The sequence below is a fragment of the Motacilla alba genome, unplaced genomic scaffold (assembly GCF_015832195.1).
Source record: "Motacilla alba alba isolate MOTALB_02 unplaced genomic scaffold, Motacilla_alba_V1.0_pri HiC_scaffold_28, whole genome shotgun sequence".
NCBI classification, from domain to species: Eukaryota; Metazoa; Chordata; class Aves; order Passeriformes; family Motacillidae; genus Motacilla; species Motacilla alba.
Genome location: NW_024037374.1, coordinates 219137 through 237868, shown reverse-complemented (window position 1 = coordinate 237868; position 18732 = coordinate 219137). Strand labels below are relative to the sequence as shown.

The 18732-nt window shown below is 66.2% G+C and overlaps 2 protein-coding genes across 4 annotated transcripts; one reads left to right on the top strand and one right to left on the bottom strand.

Annotated features, from left to right (window-relative positions):
- Window positions 1-145: 145 nt before the first annotated feature.
- KDM6B (lysine demethylase 6B) lies at window positions 146-11699 on the top strand (the record flags this gene model as incomplete). Its single annotated transcript, XM_038125976.1, has 10 exons — window positions 146-367; window positions 1405-1469; window positions 1934-2002; window positions 3373-3521; window positions 4608-4722; window positions 5836-6023; window positions 7261-7402; window positions 8330-8456; window positions 9517-9687; window positions 10863-11699. Coding segments are annotated over 10 exons (1272 nt in total), but the record flags the coding sequence as incomplete, so codon positions are not given.
- Window positions 11700-12598: 899 nt separating this feature from the next.
- NAA38 (N-alpha-acetyltransferase 38, NatC auxiliary subunit) lies at window positions 12599-16171 on the bottom strand. 3 transcript variants are annotated; one of them, XM_038126176.1, is made up of 4 exons: window positions 16059-16160; window positions 14822-14999; window positions 12809-12950; window positions 12599-12635 (listed from the first exon to the last, which is right to left on the bottom strand). In XM_038126176.1, exons 1-3 carry the CDS (start codon window positions 16095-16097, stop codon window positions 12856-12858), a joined length of 312 nt encoding a protein of 103 aa, XP_037982104.1. In that variant the 5' UTR covers window positions 16098-16160; the 3' UTR covers window positions 12599-12635; window positions 12809-12855. The 3 variants fall into 3 exon arrangements, with proteins under 3 accessions (XP_037982104.1, XP_037982105.1, XP_037982103.1); XM_038126177.1 differs by lacking the exon at window positions 12599-12635 and having other exon boundaries at window positions 12795-12950; window positions 14822-14996; window positions 16059-16171; XM_038126175.1 differs by lacking the exon at window positions 12599-12635 and having other exon boundaries at window positions 12795-12950; window positions 16059-16158.
- Window positions 16172-18732: the final 2561 nt, after the last annotated feature.

Genomic DNA, 18732 nt, shown 5'->3' with positions numbered 1-18732 from the left:
ACTCTGGTGGAGATTCCCTGTCCCTGTCCCTGTCCCCTGTCCCTGTCCTTGTCCCTGTCCCCTGTCCCTGTCCCTGTCCCCATTTAACCCTTCCTGACCCTATGACACCCCCTAATCCCCCCGGACACCCCCAAAATGACCCCAGCCCCCCGTTTTTTCAGACCTGGGCTTGTTCAGCACCAAGACCCTGGTGGAGGCCAGCGGCGAGCACGCGGTCGAGGTGCGCACGCAGGTGCAGCAGCCCTCGGACCAGAACTGGGACCTGTCGGGGACGCGCCAGGTGTGGCCCTGCGAGAGCAGCCGCTCGCACACCACCATCGCCAAGTACGCCCAGTACCAGGCCTCCTCCTTCCAGGAGTCCCTGCAGGTGAGGGACAGGGACACCCTGGGGACATGGGGACACAGCTCAGGGACAGGGGACACACCCCAGGGACAGGGGACACAGCTCAGGGACAGGGGACACAGCTGTGCCATCAGCCGCTCGCACACCACCATGGCCAAGTACGCCCAGTACCAGGCCTCCTCCTTCCAGGAGTCCCTGCAGGTGAGGGACAGGGACACCCTGGGGACATGGGGACACACGGGGGACACAGCCCAGGGACAGGGGACACACCCCAGGGACAGGGGACACTGCTGTGCCATCAGCCGCTCGCACACCACCATCGCCAAGTACGCCCAATACCAGGCCTCCTCCTTGCAGGAGTCCCTGCAGGTGAGGGACAGGGCCAGGGGACATGGGGACACAGCTCAGGGACAGGGGACACAGCTCAGGGACAGGGGACACACTCCAGGGACATGGGACACAGCTGTGACACCAGCCGCTCGCACACCACCATCGCCAAGTACGCCCAGTACCAGGTGTGCTCCTTGCAGGAGTCCCTGCAGGTGAGGGACAGGGACACCCTGGGGACATGGGGACACACGGGGGACACAGCTCAGGGACAGGGGACACACCCCGGGGACGGGACACACCGCAGGGACAGGGGACACACCCTGGGGACAGGGGACACGCCAGGTGTGGCCCTGTGCCATCAGCCGCTCCCACGCCAGCATCTCCCAGTACAGGTGTGCTCCTTGCAGGAGTCCCTGCAGGTGACAGGGGAGGGGACACAGGGACAGGGGACACGGTGGGGACAGCACAGGGGACAGAGGGCTCGGGGACATGGCGGATGCAGGGGACTCATGTCCTCGAGTGTCCCCAAGTGTCCCCTGGTGTGCTGGGTGTGTGTCCTGGAGCCCCCAGGATGTCCCCAAGTGTCCCCTGGTGTGCTGGGTGTGTGTCCTGGAGCCCCCAGGATGTCCCCAAGTGTCCCCTGGAATGCCTCCTGGGCTCTGGAGTGTCCCCAAGTGTCCCCGTGCATCCTGAGGTGGCACCTGGGGGCTGAGGTGGCACTGTCCCCGCAGGAGGACAAGGACAGTGAGGACGAGGAGGCCGAGGAGCCCGACAGCACCACCGAGACCCCGCCCAGGTGCGGCCACCCCCTGTCCCCTCTTGGGGACATCCCGGGGGGACAACGTGTCACCCCCTCCCCTCCCCGGGGGGAGGATCCCAATGTCCCCAAGGGGTCCCGGTGTCCCCAAAGGGTCCCCGGGGTGTCACTGTGGGGGGGTCCCAATGTCCCCAAGGGGTCCTGGTGTCCTTTGGGGGGGTCTCAGTGTCCCCAAAGGTCCCAGGGGTGTCACTGTGTCACTGTGGGGGGGTCCCAATGTCCCCAAGGGGTCCTGGTGTCCTTTGGGGGGGTCTCAGTGTCCCCAAAGGGTCCCAGGGGTGTCACTGTGTCACTGTGAGGGGGGGTCCCTGTGTCCTTGGGGGGTGTCCTGGTGTCCCCAGGGTGTCCCTGTGTCCCCGGGGGTGTCCCCAAGGCCTGGGGGGGGTGACATGTCCCCCTTGGGGACCCCGTCCCCGCCCCCCGTGACCCCGTGTCCCCCCCAGCCCCCCCGACCAGAAATCCCACCAGATCATCAAGTTCGGGACCAACATCGACCTGTCGGACGCCAAGAGGTGACAGCGGGGACACGGGTGACACTGGGGGACAGCGGGGACAGCTGGGTGACACTGGGGGACAGCGGGGACAGCTGGGGGACAGCGGGGACAGCTGGGTGACACTGGGGGACAGCGGGGACAGCTGGGGGACAGTGGGGACAGCTGGGTGACACTGGGGGGACAGCGGGGACAGCTGGGGGACAGCGGGGACACCGGGTGACACTGGGGGACAGCGGGGACAGCTGGGGGACAGCGGGGACACCGGGTGACACTGGGGGACAGCGGGGACAGCTGGGGGACAGCGGGGACACCGGGTGACACTGGGGGACAGCGGGGACAGCTGGGGGACAGCGGGGACAGCTGGGGGACAGCAGGGGGGTGGGGACACCTGGGGGACAATGGAGACATCTGGGGGACAGTGGGGACACCTGGGGGAAAATGGGTTGGGGACACCTGGGGGACAATGGGGGGGCTCAGTGCCACTCTGAGGTGACAATGGGGGGGGTCAGGGCCACAATGGGGGGGGTCAGGGCCACTCTTGGGTGACAGTGGGGGGTGTCAGTGCCACTCTCAGGTGACAATGGGGGGGTCAGTGCCACTCTGAGGTGACAATGGGGGGTCAGGGCCACTCTCAGGTGACAGTGGGGTGGTCAGGGCCACTCTGAGGTGACAATGGGGGGGTCAGGGCCACAATGGGGGGCTCAGGGCCACTCTGAGGTGACAATGGGGGGGTCAGGGGCACAATGGGGGGCTCAGTGCCACTCTGAGGTGACAATAGGGGGGGTCAGTGCCACTCTGAGGTGACAATAGGGGGGGTCAGGGCCACTCTCAGGTGACAATGGGGGGGTCAGTGCCACTCTGAGGTGACAATGGGGGGGTCAGGGCCACAATGGGGGGTTTAGGGCCACTTTCAGGTGACAATGGGGGGGTCAGGGCTACTCTGAGGTGACAATGGGGGGGGTCAGGGTCACTCTGAGGTGACAATGGGGGGGTCAGGGCCACTCTGAGGTGACAATGGGGGGGTCAGGGCCACAATGGGGGGCTCAGTGCCACTCTGAGGTGACAATGGGGGGTCAGGGCCACTCTGAGGTGACAATGGGGGGCTCAGTGCCACTCTGAGGTGACAATGGGGGGTCAGTGCCACTCTGAGGTGACAATAGGGGGGGTCAGGGCCACTCTCAGGTGACAATGGGGGGGTCAGTGCCACTCTGAGGTGACAATGGGGGGGTCAGGGCCACAATGGGGGTTTAGGGCCACTCTGAGGTGACAGTGGGGGGCTCAGTGCCACTCTCGGGTGCCGGGGCGCGGCTGCCCCGGGGCGGGCGGTGCCCCCGGGGTGGGTGTCACCCGCGGGTGACGCGGGCGTCCCCCGTCCCCCGTCCCCGCAGGTGGAAGCCGCAGCTGCAGGAGCTGCTGAAGCTGCCGGCGTTCATGCGCGTGTCCTCCACGGGGAACATGCTGAGCCACGTGGGCCACACCATCCTGGGCATGAACACCGTGCAGCTCTACATGAAAGTGCCCGGCAGCCGCACCCCCGGTGAGCCGCGCGCGCCTGGGAGCACCTGGGCACACCTGGGCACAGCTGGGCACACAGCTGGGCACACTTGGGGACAGCTGGGCACACCTGGGGCACCTGGGCACACCTGGGCACACAGCTGGGGCACCTGGGCACACAGCTGGGGCACCTGGGCACACCTGGGCACACCTGGGGTACCTGGGCACACACCTGGGCACACAGCTGGGGCACCTGGGGACAGCTGGGGCACCTGGGCACACACCTGGGCACACCTGGGGCACCTGGGTATAGCTGGGCACACACCTGGGCACAGCTGGGGACAGCTGGGGCACCTGGGCACACACCTGGGCACACCTGGGCACAGCTGGGCACACAGCTGGGCACACCTGGGTGCACCTGGGCAGACACCTGGGCACAGCTGGGGCACAGCTGGGGCACACCTGGAGAACACCTGGGCACACCTGGGCACACAGCTGGGGCACCTGGGGACAGCTGGGCACACCTGGGGCACACCTGGAGAACACCTGGGGACAGCTGGGGCACCTGGGCACACACCTGGGCACACACCTGGGCACACGTGGGGGCACATGGGCGCACGTGGGGGCACATGGGCACACCTGGGGGCACCTTGGGGCACCTGGGGAGCACCCAAAATGCACCTGGGCACACTTGGGCACGGCTGGGTGCACCTGGGCACACCTGGGCGCACCTGGGGGCACATGGGCACACCTGGAGAACACCCAAAATGCACCTGGACACACTTGGGCTCAGCTGGGTGCACCTGGGCATGCCTGGGGAACACCTGGGGGCGCCTGGGCACACCTGGGGGACACCCAAAACACACCTGGGCATACCTGGGCACACTGGGGCACACCTGGGCGCAGCTGTTGACTCCTGTGGGATTTTTTTTTTTGCCTTTTTTTAGGAATTTTTCCCTAATTTTTGCCGTTTCTTTGCGACATTTTTGGAGGGATTTTCATGGGGATTTTATTTTTTTATTTTTGGGGCTTTGGCCGGGATTTTTTTGGTGGGAGGCGACAAAAAGCCGACAGCGGTGGGGGTGGCACGAGGTGACGGTGACGGTGACGGTGACAGCGTCCCCCGCAGGCCACCAGGAGAACAACAACTTCTGCTCGGTGAACATCAACATCGGCCCCGGCGACTGCGAGTGGTTCGCGGTGCACGAGCACTACTGGGAGACCATCTCCGCCTTCTGCGACAGGTGGGCGGGGCCTGCATAAATGAGGGGGCGTGGTTTGCATAAAACCGGGTGTGGTCTGCATAAAATGGGTGTGGTTCGCATAAAGGGTGTGGTCAGTGAAAGGGGCGGGGTTTGCATAAAGGAGGTGCAGTTACTGGGAGAGCATCCCTGCCTAGTGCGACAGGAGGGCGTGGTCTGCATAAATGAAGGGGCGTGGCTTGCATAAAAATGGGTGTGGTCACAACTGGGCGTGGTTCGCATAAAAGGTGTGGTCAATGAAAGGGGCGGGGTTTGCATAAAGGAGGTGCAGTTACTGGGAGAACAATCCTGCCTTGTGCAACAAGTGGGCGTGGTCTGCATAAATGAGGGGGCGTGGTCTGCATAAAATGGGTGTGGTTCACATAAAGGGTGTGGTCAGTGAAAGGGGCGGGGTTTGCATAAAGGAGGTGCAGTTACTGGGAGAACAATCCTGCCTTGTGCAACAAGTGGGTGTGGTCTGCATAAATGAGGGGGCGTGGTCTGCATAAAATGGGTGTGGTTCGCATAAAGGATGTGGTCAGTGAAAGGGGCGGGGTTTGCATAAAGGAGGTGCAGTTACTGGGAGAACATCCCTGCCTAGTGCGACACGAGGGCGTGGTCTGCATAAATGAGGGGCGTGGTCTGCTTAAGTTGGGCGTGGCTTGCATGAAGTAGGGGTTGTTTGCATAAAATGGGGTGTGGTCATTGAGAGGGGCGGGGTTATTGGGGCAGCACTACTGGGAGAGCATCTCTGCCTTCTGTGACAGGTGGGCGGAGCCTCCATAAAAGAGGCGTGTCCTGCATGAAGGAGGGCGTGGTTATGAAGGGGGGCATAGAAGGGGTGGGGTGTGGGAAAAGGGGTGGAGTCTGCATAAGTAGGACCACCCCCAATAATCACTGTTAATTATTGGGGGTGTGGCCTGGGTGGAGTCAGTGGGCGTGGCCTGATAACGCAGGGGTGTGGTTATGCACTGGGGGCGTGGCCACCTGCAGGGGGCGTGGCCTGTCCCATTTTTAAGCACCGGGGAGCAGTTCAGGGCCGGCAGGGAACGGGCGGGGCCCTGTGGGCGCGTCCAGGTGCGGGCGGGGCCGCGACTGACCACGCCCCCGGCGCAGGCACGGCGTGGATTACCTGACGGGCTCGTGGTGGCCCATCCTGGAGGACCTGTACCGCTCCAACATCCCGGTGTACCGGTTCGTGCAGCGCCCCGGGGACCTGGTGTGGATCAACGCCGGCACCGTGCACTGGGTGCAGGCCACGGGCTGGTGCAACAACATCGCCTGGAACGTGGGGCCGCTCACCGGTGAGGGGACACTGAGGGGACATTGGGGACATCAGGAACACTGGGGACATTGGTGGGATCAACATTGGGTGCACACGGACTGGGCAACAACATCGCCTGGAACGTGGGGCCGCTCACCGGTGAGGGGACACTGAGGGGACACTGGGGACATTGGGGACACTGGGGACATCGGGGGGGGACAGCAACATCGCCTGGAACGTGGGGCCGCTCACCGGTGAGGGGACACAGGGGACACTGGGGACACTGGGGACACGGGGGACACTGGGGATATCGTGGGGGGACAGCAACATTGCCTGGAACGTGGGGCCGCTCACCGGTGAGGGGACACGGGGGACACTGGGGACACTGGGGACATCGTGGGGGGACAGCAACATTGCCTGGAACGTGGGGCCGCTCACCGGTGAGGGGACACTGAGGGGACACTGGGGACACTGGGGACATCGTGGGGGGACAGCAACATCGCCTGGAACGTGGGGCCGCTCACCAGTGAGGGGACACTGAGGGGACATTGGGGACATTGGGGACATCAGGAACACTGGGGACATTGGGGACATTGGGGACACTGACGGGAACATCGCCTGGAACGTGGGGCCGCTCACCGGTGAGGGGACACGGGGGACACTGGGGACACTGAGGGGACATTGGGGACACTGGGGACATCGTGGGGGGACAGCAACATCGCCTGGAACGTGGGGCCGCTCACCGGTGAGGGAACACTGAGGGGACATTGGGGACACTGGGGACACGGGGGACACTGAGGGAAACATCGCCTGGAACGTGGGGCCGCTCACCGGTGAGGGGACACTGGGGTGACATTGAGGACACTGGGGTGACATTGACAATGGGGACATTGGGGACACTGGGGCGGCAATGGGGACACTGGGGTGACATTGGGGACACTGGAGTGGCATTGAGGACACTGGGGTGACATTGACAATGGGGACACTGGGGGACACTGGGGTGACATTAACACCGGGGTGGCAATGGGGACACTGGGGTGACATTGACAATGGGGACATTGGGGACACTGGGGTGGCAATGGGGACACTGGGGACATTGAGGACATTGGGGTGGCAATGGGGACACTGGGGTGACATTGACAGTGGGGACACTGGGGACACACCGTGGGCGCTGCCACGTGGTGGCCGCGGGGCGTCCCGGGGGGCTGTGCGTGGTGGCCCGGGGGGGCTGAGGGGCGCGGTGGCCGCGACGTCCCCGCTGTCCCCGCTGTCCCCAGCGTACCAGTACCAGCTGGCCCTGGAGCGCTACGAGTGGAACGAGGTGAAGAACGTCAAGTCCATCGTGCCCATGATCCACGTGTCCTGGAACGTGGCCAGGACCGTCAAGATCAGCGACCCCGACCTCTACAAGATGATCAAGTGAGGGGGGGACACCTGGGGACGCCTGGGGACGCCTGGGGACACCTGGGGACGCCTGGGGAGGGAGTGACGTGGACAGGGTGGGGACGGGGACATGGGATGGGGACACAGGAGGACTTGGTGGCTTGGGTGCCCCTGGTGACAGTGTCCCCACAGTGGGTGACAGCGGGTGCCAGTGTCCCTGGGGACGGCGCCCTTGGGGTGGGTGACGGCAGTGACACTGTCCCTGGAGAAGGTGTCCCCGTGGTGGGTGTCACAGGTGCCTCAGGTGCCACGGGTCACACTGTCCCTGGTGATGGTGTCCCCGTGGTGGGTGCCTCAGGTGCCATAGGTGACACTGTCCCTCGTGAAGGTGTCCCCAGGGTGGGTGCCTCAGGTGCCATAGGTGACACTGTCCCTGGTGATGGTGTCCCCAGGGTGGGTGCCACAGGTGACACTGTCCCTGGTGATGGTGTCCCCAGGGTGGGTGCCACAGGTGACACTGTCCCTGGTGATGGTGTCCCCAGGGTGGGTGCCTCAGGTGCCATAGGTGACACTGTCCCTGGTGATGGTGTCCCCAGGGTGGGTGACAGCAGATGACAGCAGGTGCCACAGGTGACACTGTCCCTTGTGAAGGTGTCCCCAGGGTGGGTGCCACAGGTGCCTCAGGTGGCCCAGGTGTCACAGGTGCCCCGGGTGGCCCCAGGTGCCCTGGGTGGCCTGGGTGGCTCAGGTGCCCTGGGTGGCCCCAGGTGTCACAGGTGGCCCAGGTGGCTCAGGTGTCGCAGGTGTCACAGGTGGCCCGGGTGGCTCAGGTGCCCCGGGTGGCCCCAGGTGGCTCAGGTGTCACAGGTGTCACAGGTGTCACAGGTGGCCCGGGTGGCTCAGGTGCCCCGGGTGGCCCCAGGTGGCGCGGGTGTCTCAGGTGTCCCCTCGGTGTCCCCGCAGGTACTGCCTGCTGCAGTCCATCAAGCACTGCCAGGTGCAGCGCGAGAGCCTGGTGCGCGCGGGGAAGAAGATCGCCTACCAGGGCCGCGTCAAGGACGAGCCGGCCTACTACTGCAACGAGTGCGACGTGAGTGCCACCACCGCTGCTGGGGACGGGGACACGGCCACCGCTGCCCTGGGGATGGGGACATGGCCACCGCCACCCTGGGGACGGGGACACGGCACTGCCACGCTGGGGATGGGGACACGGCACTGCCACGCTGGGGATGGGGACACGGCCACCACTGCCCTGGGGATGGGGACACGGCCACTGCCACCCTGGGGATGGGGACACGGCACTGCCACGCTGGGGATGGGGACACGGCCACCGCCACCCTGGGGATGGGGACACGGCACTGCCACCCTGGGGACGGGGACACGGCCACCGCCGCGCTGGGGATGGGGACACGGCACTGCCACGCTGGGGATGGGGACACGGCCACCGCTGCCCTGGGGATGGGGACACGGCCACTGCTGCCCTGGGGATGGGGACATGGCCACTGCCACCCTGGGGACGGGGACACGGCCACCGCCGCCACGCTGGGGATGGGGACACGGCCACCGCCGCCACGCTGGGGATGGGGACATGGCCACCGACGCCACGCTGGGGATGGGGACATGGCCACCGCCGCCACGCTGGGGATGGGGACACGGCCACTGCCGCCACACTGGGGACAGGGACATGGCCATGGCACTGCCACCCTGGCGATGGGGACATGGCACTGCCACCCTGGCGATGGGGACACAGCCACGGCACTGCCATGGGGCTGGGGACACAGCCATGGCACTGCCACACCGCTGGGTGTGGCCCTGGGGTGGCCTTGGCCTTGGGCATGGGCTGTCCCTGGTCATTCCCTGACCACTGCCCTGACCCCTGGCTGTCCCCAGCCGTTCCCTGACCCCTGGCTGTCCCCGGCCATTCCCTGACCCCTGGCTGTCCCTGGCTGTCCCTGACCCCTGGCTGTCCCTGTCCCCGGCCATTCCCTGACCCCTGGCTGTCCCCGGCTGTCCCTGACCCCTGGTGTCCCTGTCCCCGGCTGTTCCCTGACCCCTGGCTGTCCCTGTGCCCGGCTGTCCCTGACCCCTGGGTGTCCCCGGCTGTCCCTGACCCCTGGTGTCCCTGTCCCCGGTCCCCGCTGTCCCCGCAGGTGGAGGTGTTCAACATCCTGTTTGTGACGAGCGAGACGGGCGGGCGCAACACGTACCTGGTGCACTGCGAGGGCTGCGCGCGGCGCCGCGGCGGCGGCCTGGCCGGCGTCATCGTCCTCGAGCAGTACAAGACCGAGGAGCTGATGCAGATCTACGACGGCTTCACCCTGGTGAGCGGCCGGGACACCTGGGGACAGCTGGGACAGCTGGGGACACACCTGGGACACACCTGGGACAGCTGGGGACACACCTGGGACAGCTGGGGATACACCTGGGACAGCTGGGGACAGCTGGGGACACACCTGGGGACAGCTGGGGACACACCTGGGACAGCTGGGACAGCTGGGGACACACCTGGGGACAGCGGGGAACACACCTGGGGACAGCTGGAGACACCTGGGGACACACCTGGGACAGCTGGGACAGCTGGGGACACACCTGGGGACAGCTGGGGACAGCTGGGCACACCTGGGGACAGCTGGGGACACACCTGGGACAGGTGGGGACACCTGGGGACAGACCTGGGGCACACCTGGGGGCACATGGGGCAGCTGGAGACACCTGGGACAGCGGGGGACACACCTGGGGACACACCTGGGGACACCTGGGACAGCTGGGACAGCTGGGGACACACCTGAGGGCACATGGGACAGCTGGGCACACCTGGGCACAGCTGGGGACAGCGGGGGACACACCTGGGGACAGCTGGGGACAGCGGGGGACACACCTGGGGACAGCTGGGGACAGCTGGGGATACACCTGGGGACACACCCGGGACAGCTGGGGACAGTGGGGGACACACCTGGGACACCTGGGCACACCCAGGGACATACCTGGCATACCTGGGACACCCAGGACACACCCGGGACACCTGGGCACACCTGGAGACAGCTGGGGACACACCTGGGACACCTGGGGACACACCTGGGACAGCTGGGGATGCACCTGGGCACACACCTGCGACACCTGGGGACAGCTGGGGACACACCTGGGACACCTGGGGACACCTGGGCACACCTGGAGACAGCTGGGGACAGCGGGGGACACACCTGGCACACCTGGGGACACACCCGGGACACACCTGGGACACCTGGCACACCTGGGGACACACCTGGGGGGACATGGGACAGCTGGGGACACACCTGAGACATTGGGGGGGACACACCTGGGACACCTGGGACAGTGGGGGACACACCTGGGACACCTGGGGACAGCTGGGGATGTACCTGGGTAGACCTGGGGACACCCGGGGGGGGTGGGGACACCTGTGTGGGGGCCGTCCCCTCCCGGTGTCCCCAAGGGGGGGGTGCCGAGGTGACCCCTCCCCCTTCCCATCCCCCCCCAGGTGACGCCGCCGACCCCCAGATGAGCCCTGCCCCCCCCGGGGGCCACCGCGGCGGGGGAGGGGCCGGGGGGGACCGCCCCTCCCCCCACGAACACTTTTTATTTATTCACGGAGAAATCGCCCCAAAAATCGCCGGGCCGGACAGGACGCCCCTCCCCCACGGCGGGGGGAGGGGCTTTGGGTGGGAACCCCCGGTTTTATACAAAAACCCCAATTCCAGGAACCCACCGAGCCCCTCCCCCGCCGCCCCGCCCCCCGCCGTGGGGGATGGGGGGGGGTCTCTGCTGCCCCTCCCCCACCCCCGCGTTTGGGGGTCTGTGAACTCACAGGGGGTGGGGGGAGGGGAGGTTCCGCTCCGGCCCCTCCCCCCCCCCCATTTTGGGGGAGTTTTTGCCCCTCCCCCCACTCAAAGGGGGGGCCTGGGGGGGGTCCCCGCCCCCTCCCCTCAGCATTAAAGGGGGGGAGGGGCTGGGGGGAGGGGCACTTTTTTTGGGAGGGGTCGGACCCCTTGCCAAGATTCAACCAAAAACTCGCCCCACCCCCACACCCAGCCGCCCCTCCCCCCCCATACGGGTCCGGGCCGGGGGGAGGGGCACTGGGGGGGGAGGGGCAGGATTTTTTTGGGGGGTGCCCCCTCCGCCCCTCCCCCCTCGCGGGGTGGGGCTCAGGTCTCTACGGGGGGGGAGGGGCTCCCCCCCACCCATGGTGCAAAGGGGGGAGGGGCCTGTGCTACCCCCTCCCCCCCAAAAGGGGGGGCAGCAGCAGCCCCCCCGCGGGGGGAGGGGCCTCGGGGTGCCCCTCCCCCCCTTTCCCCGAGCCTCGTTTTGGGTTTTTCGCTTTTTTTTTGTAAATGATTTTTTTTCTTTTTTTTTTTTCCTCTTTTTTAATTTATACGCGGGGAGGGGGGGGAGGGGTCGCTTTATTTATTGGGGGGTCGGGCCGGGGGTCCCCGACTCCCGGGGGGGGGGGGGGGAGGGGTCTGGGGGGGGGTTTTTTGGTCACCGTGACCCCGGTGACCCCTCCCCCCCCCTTGTCCCGTCACCCGGTGACCCCTGACCTTTGAGGGGGGGGAGGGGAGGGTTGTCACCCCCCCCCCCCCTCGCCCCGCCCCCACCCCCATCATGGTGCTGGGCCCTGCGGCCGCCCCGCCCCTCCCCCCACCCCCGTGTCCCCCTCCCCCCCCCTCGCCGGGCCCCCGGTGGTTGTGGGGGTGGGGGAGGGGCGGGCGCCCCCCTCCCCTCCCCTCCCCCCCCCAGAAGCTATTTTGTACCTGAGATTAAATTAATGGCAAAGCCCGACGGCTCCGTGGGGGAGGGGCGGGGGGTGGGGGAGGGGCGATGAGGGGCAGGAATTTGGGGGAGGGGCAGGAATTGGGGGGGGTTAGGAAATGGGGGAGGGGCAGGAATTTGGGGGGAGGGGCTCAGGAAATGGGGGAGGGGCAGGAATTTGGGGGAGGGGCAGGAATTGGGGGGAGGGGGCTCAGGAAATGGGGGAGGGGCAGGAATTTGGGGGAGGGGCAGGAATTTGGGGCGGGGGTCTCCTGTCTCAAACAATTGGGGGGGGGTTGGGGACACCCACGAGCGTCACACGGGGACAGCGTCACCAAGGGGGGGCTTTAATGGGGACCCCCAAACCCCCAGGGACATTTTGGGGGTGGGGGGGGGGCCTCAAAGTCTTCGGGGGTCCCCAAATGGGTTTGGGGGGGGGGGGGTCCATCCAGGGGGTCCATGAGGCACTGGGGGGGGTCCATCCGGTGTTTTTGGGGTCTCTCAGATGGTTTTGGGGTCTCTCATGGTCTCTCAGGTGGTTTTGGGGTCCCTCGGGTGTTTTGGGGTCCATCCAGGGGTCCATCCGGTGTTTGTGGGGGTCCATCAGGTGTTTTTGGGGGTCTCTCAGGTGGTTTTGGGGTCTCTCAGGTGGTTTTGGGGTCTCTTGGGGTCTCTCAGGTGGTTTTGGGGTCCCTCGGCGGTTTTGGGGTCCATCCGGGGGTCCCTCAGGGGTAGGGGGGCTCCACCTCGATGGACACGATGTGGTGCCCGGGGACCATGGCCAGCCCCAGAACTCGGGGTTCACTGCCCGGGAACGCGTCTGCAGGGGGAGAAAGGGCTCAGAGCCCCCCTAAAAACCCCAACAGCACCCCAAAGACCCCCCAGAAAAACCCCAAAAATCCCCACCAGAAAAACCCCAGAGACACCCCCAAAGACCCCCCCAAAAAACCCCAAAATCCCCACCAGAAAAACCCAAAAGACCCCCCAGAAAAACCCCAAAATCCCCACCAGAAAAACCCCAAAGACACCCCCAAAGATCCCCCCAAAAAACCCCCAAAGGCCACCCAAAAAATCTCCCAAAGATCCCCCCAAAAACCGCCCAGGTTCCCCCCCGAAAAACCCCAAAACCCTCCCCAAAAACCCCAAAATCTTCCCAAAGACCCCCCAAGCCCCCCCGGAGCCGCAGCTTTCAGGAATTCCTGGTGGAATCCCGGGTGGTCGGAGCTGAGGAGCACCAAAACCTCCCTCAGACCCCGAAACCCCCCAAAAACTCCTCCAGAACACCCCAAAAACGACCCCCAGGACCCCTCAAAACTGCCCTAAAACCCCCCAAAAACTGCCCAAAGCCCCCCCGAACCTGCGGCCTTCAGGGAACCCGCAGAACTCCTGAGCGGAGCCCGGGATCACTCTGCTCGCTCTGGTGGTCCGTGCACAGGAACGCTCCCACCCCCCCAAAGACCCCCAGAACACCCCAAACTCCACCCCAGGACCCCCCAAAAACCCCCAAAGACCCCCAAACTCCCCCCAGGACCCCCCCAGAGCCCCCCGGACCTGCGGCCTTGAGGAACTCCTGCGCCGAGCCCAGGATGACGCTGCTCTGGCAGTGAGTGCTTGGGAACGCTCCCACCCCCAAAGACCCCCAGGAACCCCCAAAACCCCCCACAGGACCCCCCAAAACCCCCAGGACCCCCCAAAACCTCCCAGGACCCCCCAAACCTGCGGCCTTGAGGAACTCCTGGGCCGAGCCCAGGATCACGTTGACTCTGGTGGTCCGTGGACAGGAAGGCTCCCAGCCCCCTCAGACCCCCAAAACCCCCCAGAACACCCCAAAACCCCCCCAGGACCCCCCAAAACCCCGCCATGAGCCCCCCAAACCTGCGGCCTTGAGGAACTCCTGGGCCAAGCCCAGGATCACGCTGCTCTGGCGGTGAGAGCTTGGGAACGCTCCCACCCCCCTCAGACCCCCAAAACCCCCCAGAACACCCCAAAACCCCCCCAGGACCCCCTAAAACTTCCCCCCCCGGAGCCCCCCGGACCTGCGGCCTTGAGGAACTCCTGCGCCGAGCCCAGGATGACGTTGCTCTGGCGGTTCGTGCACAGGAAGGCTCCCAGCCCCCTCAGACCCCCAAAACCCCCCAGAACACCCCAAAACCCTCCCAGGACCCCCCCAGAACCCCCCCAGGATCCCCCCAGAGCCCCCCGGACCTGCGGCCTTGGGGAACTCCTGCGCCGAGCCCAGGATCACGCTGCTCTGGCGGTCAGAGCTTGGGAACGCTCCCACCCCCCTCAAATCCCCAAAACCCCGCCAGGACCCCCCAAACCCCCCCAGGACCCCCCAAAACCCCGCCATGACCCCCCCAGAGCCCCCCAAACCTGCGGCCTTGAGGAACTCCTGCGCCGAGCCCAGGATCACGTTGCTCTGCCGGTCCGTGCACAGGAAGGCTCCCAGCCCCCTCAGACCCCCAAAACCCCCCAGAACACCCCAAAACCCTCCCAGGACCCCCCAAAACCCCGCCATGACCCCCCCAAACCTGCGGCCTTGAGGAACTCCTGCGCCGAGCCCAGGATCACGCTGCTCTGGCAGTGAGAGCTTGGGAACGCTCCCACCCCCCTCAGACCCCCAAAACCCCCCAGAACACCCCAAAACCCCCCCAGGACCCCCTAAAACTTCCCCCCCGGAGCCCCCCGGACCTGCGGCCTTGAGGAACTCCTGCGCCGAGCCCAGGATGACGTTGCTCTGCCGGTCCGTGCACAGGAAGGCGCCCACCAGGGTCCGCCCGTCCGACATGCGGATGCGGAGGCTGCGGTTCAGCAGCGCCTCCAGCCGCTGCCGCCCCCGGGGGGGCCCCGCGACCCCCGGCCCGCCCTGCTGGGGGGGGACACACGGGCTGAGACCCCCCCCCACCCCGAGCCGCCGGACTGCGGGGACCCCGGCCCCAAAAAACCTCCCCCAGGTCCCTCTGGCCCCCCAAACCGCCCCCAGCCCCAAAAATTCCCCCCCCCCAGTCCCTACAGCCCCCCCCCAATCTCCCCCAAGCCCCTATGCCCCCCCAAAACTCTTCCCCCAGTCTCTATGGCCCCCCCCAAACCTCCCCCAGCCCCAAAAACCCTCCCCAAGCCCCAAAAATCCCCTTCCGAGTGCCAAAAATCCTCCCCCAGGTCCCTATGGCCCCCCCCCAAACCTCCCCCAGCCCCAAAAACCCTCCCCAGTCTCTATGGCAGCCTCAAAACTCTCCTCAGCTCCTATGGGCCCCCCAAAACTGTTCCCTCAGTCCCTACGGCCCCCCCAGCCCCAAAACCTTCCCCCAGTCCATAAAACGACCCCCAGTCCCTATGGCCCCCCCAAAAAACTTCCCCTCAGTACCTATGGCCCCCCCAAACCTCCCCCCAGCCCCAAAAAAACCTCCCCAGTCTCTATGGCACCCCCAAATCTCTCAGCCCCTCTAATCCCCCCAAAACCTTCCCAAGCGCCTATGCCCCCCCCCAGCCCTCAGAGGTCCCCCCCAAACCCCCCCAGAACACCCCACACCCCCCCAGACGCCCCCAGACCCCCCGGTTCTCACAGACCCCCCCCCCCCAGCACCCCCAGCCCTCAGAGCCCCCCCAATCTCCCCTCAGGGCCCTGCACCGCCCCCCACGGCCTCCAGATCCCCCCCAGCTCCTCCTCCGGTCCCGCCAGGATCCATAGGGCGGCCGTACCGCCCCCCAGACCCCCCAAACTCCCCCCAAATCCCCCTGCAGCCCCCCACTCACGGCCGGGCCGCCCCCCAGACCCCCCCAAATCGCCCTGCAGCCCCCCACTCACGGCCGGGCCGCCCCCCAGACCCCCCAAACTCCCCCCAAATTCCCCTGCAGCCCCCCACTCACGGCCGGGCCGCCCCCCAGACCCCCCAAATTCCCCCAAATCCCCCTGCAGCCCCCCACTCACGGCCGGGCCGCCCCCCGCCTCCTCCGGCGGATCCGCCATGATGGCGCCGCCTCCCGGCAGCCCCGGCGCGGCCCAGGGGGGCGGAGCTCCGGACTACAACTCCCGGCGTGCCCCGCGCGCCGTGCGGCAGCGACAGCGTGCACAGAGCCGCGACTACACCTCCCAGCATGCACCGCGCGGCGATCGAGGACTACGTTTCCCAGCGCGCCCCGCGGCGCGCAGGGCCGGGATTTCCGGCGGCGTTGCCATGGCGACAGGCGGCGACCCCGGGCCCGGCCCGAGCGGCCCCGAGGTGCGGGGGGGGGCCCTGAGGGGCTGGGGGGGCTCGGGGGGGGCTGGGGGAGCTGTGGGGGCGGGGGTCCCCCATTTGGGGAGTGGTCCCCTTTTTTTGGGGGGGGGTCTCCCCTCCGTGACCCCCCCAACCCGGGCGCACCCCGTCCTGCAGGCCGCGGGTAATGACGTCACCCCCAGGGGGGATGGGGGGTCCCCTCCCCCCGCCCCAATTTGGGGCTCAGGCCCCTCCCCCCCAGGTCACCAGGACCCCCCCCCCAGTTTTGGGGGTCCCCCCTTTTGTGGGTGGGTCCCTCTTTGGGGGGGTCCCCGCCCAATTTTGGGGCCCAATTGTGACTTTTTGGAGCCCAAATAAACCGGATTTTGTCCAAAGGAGGCGCGGCGGAGCTTGGGGGAGGGGACACGCTCGGGGACACGCTTTGGGGACACCCCCCCGATGACAGCTTGGGGGGGTCACCAGCTGTCCATGTCACCTGTCCAGGTCACCTGTCCCTGTGTCCGTCTGTGTCACCTATCCATGTCCAGCTGTCCATGTCCCCTGCCCCTCACTGTGTCCCCTGTCCATCTCCTCTGTTCCCTGTCCCCTGTCATCATCCCTGTCCCCGTCCCCTGTCCTGTCCCCATGCCTGTTCCCATCCCCGTCCTCATCCCCTGTTCCTGTCCCCTGTCCCCATTCCCTGTCCCTGTCCCCATCCCTGTCCCCATCCCTGGCCTCGTCCCTGTCCCCACCCCCTGTCCCCTGTCCCCATCCCTGTCCCTGTCCCCTGTCCCTGTCCCCATCCCTGGCCTCGTCCCTGTCCCCACCCCCTGTCCCCTGTCCCCATCCCTGTCCCTGTCCTCTGTCACTGTCCCCTGTCCCCTGTTCCTGTCCCCTGTCCCCATCCCCTGTCCCCTGTCATCACCCCTTGTCCCTGTCCCCATCCTCTGTCCCCGCTGTCCCCATCCCCTGTCCCTGTCCCCTGTCCCTGTCCCTGTCCCCGTCCCATGTTCCCGTCCCATGTCCCTGTCCCCATCCCCTGTCCCCATCCCCTGTCCCTGTCCCCATCCCTGTCCCCGTCCCCATCCCTGTCCCCGTCCCCTGTCCCTGTCCCTGTCCCCGTCCCATGTTCCCGTCCCATGTCCCTGTCCCCATCCCCTGTCCCCGTCCCATGTCCCTGTCCCCATCCCTGTCCCTGTCCCCGTGTCCCTGTCCCCATCCCCTGTCCCCGTGTCCCTGTCCCTGTCCCCGTGTCCCTGTCCCCATCCCCTGTCCCCTGTCCCCGTGTCCCCATCCCTGTGTCCCCGTGTCCCTGTCCAGCTCTCCCCGGGTGTCCCCGATGTCCCCGTGTCCCCGTGTCCCCGTCAGGACACAGGCGGTGGTGGCAGGGGGTGACACCGTCACCTCCTGACTTGGTGACACCGCGGTGACACCACGTGGGACAGTGCCACCCTCCTGGGGGTGTGACAGTGACACCCCGGGTGACACGGTGACACCCCGGGTGACACGGGGGTGGCCTCAGGGCCGCGAGGAGCAGCAGAGCCCCCAAAGAGGGGGAAAATGGGGAAAAGGAGCAAAACGCCCCAAAAACGTCCCTGGGGGAGGGCTCGGGGTGACAAAAGCCACCAACAGCCCCAGAAATGTCACCTCCGGGATTCTGGGGGTGTCACACGAGCCTTTGGGGACATTTGGGGGGATTTGGGGCTTCTGGGGGTGTCACACAAGAGTTTGGGGAGAATTTGGGGGTTCTTGAGGTGCCACCCTGAGGGTTTGGGGACATTTGGGTGGATTTTGGGGTTCTGGGGGTGTCCCACCAGGTTCTGGGGGGATTTTGGGTGGATTTTGGGGTTCTGGTGGTGTCCCTCCAGGTTCTGGGTGAATTTTGGGGTTCTCATGGTGTCCCACCAGGTTCTGGGGGGATTTTGGGTGGATTTTGGGGTTCTCATGGTGTCCCACCAGGTTCTGGGTGAATTTTGGGTGGATTTTGGGGTTCTGGGGGTGTCCCATGCAGTTCTGGGTGGATTTTGGGTGGATTTTGGGATTTTTGTGGTGTCCCACGTGGTTCTGGGTGGATTTTGGGTGGATTTTGGGGTTCTGGGGGTGTCCCACCAGGTTCTGGGTGGATTTTGGGGTTCTGGGGGTGTCCCTCCAGGTTCTGGGTGGATTTTGGGTGGATTTTGGGGTTCTCATGGTGTCCCTCCAGGTTCTGGGTGGATTTTGGGTGGATTTTGGGGTTCTCATGGTGTCCCTCCAGGTTCTGGGTGGATTTTGGGGTTCTCATGGTGTCCCTCCAGGTTCTGGGTGGATTTTGGGTGGATTTTGGGGTTCTCATGGTGTCCCACCAGGTTCTGGGTGAATTTTGGGGTTCTCATGGTGTCCCTCCAGGTTCTGGGTGGATTTTGGGTG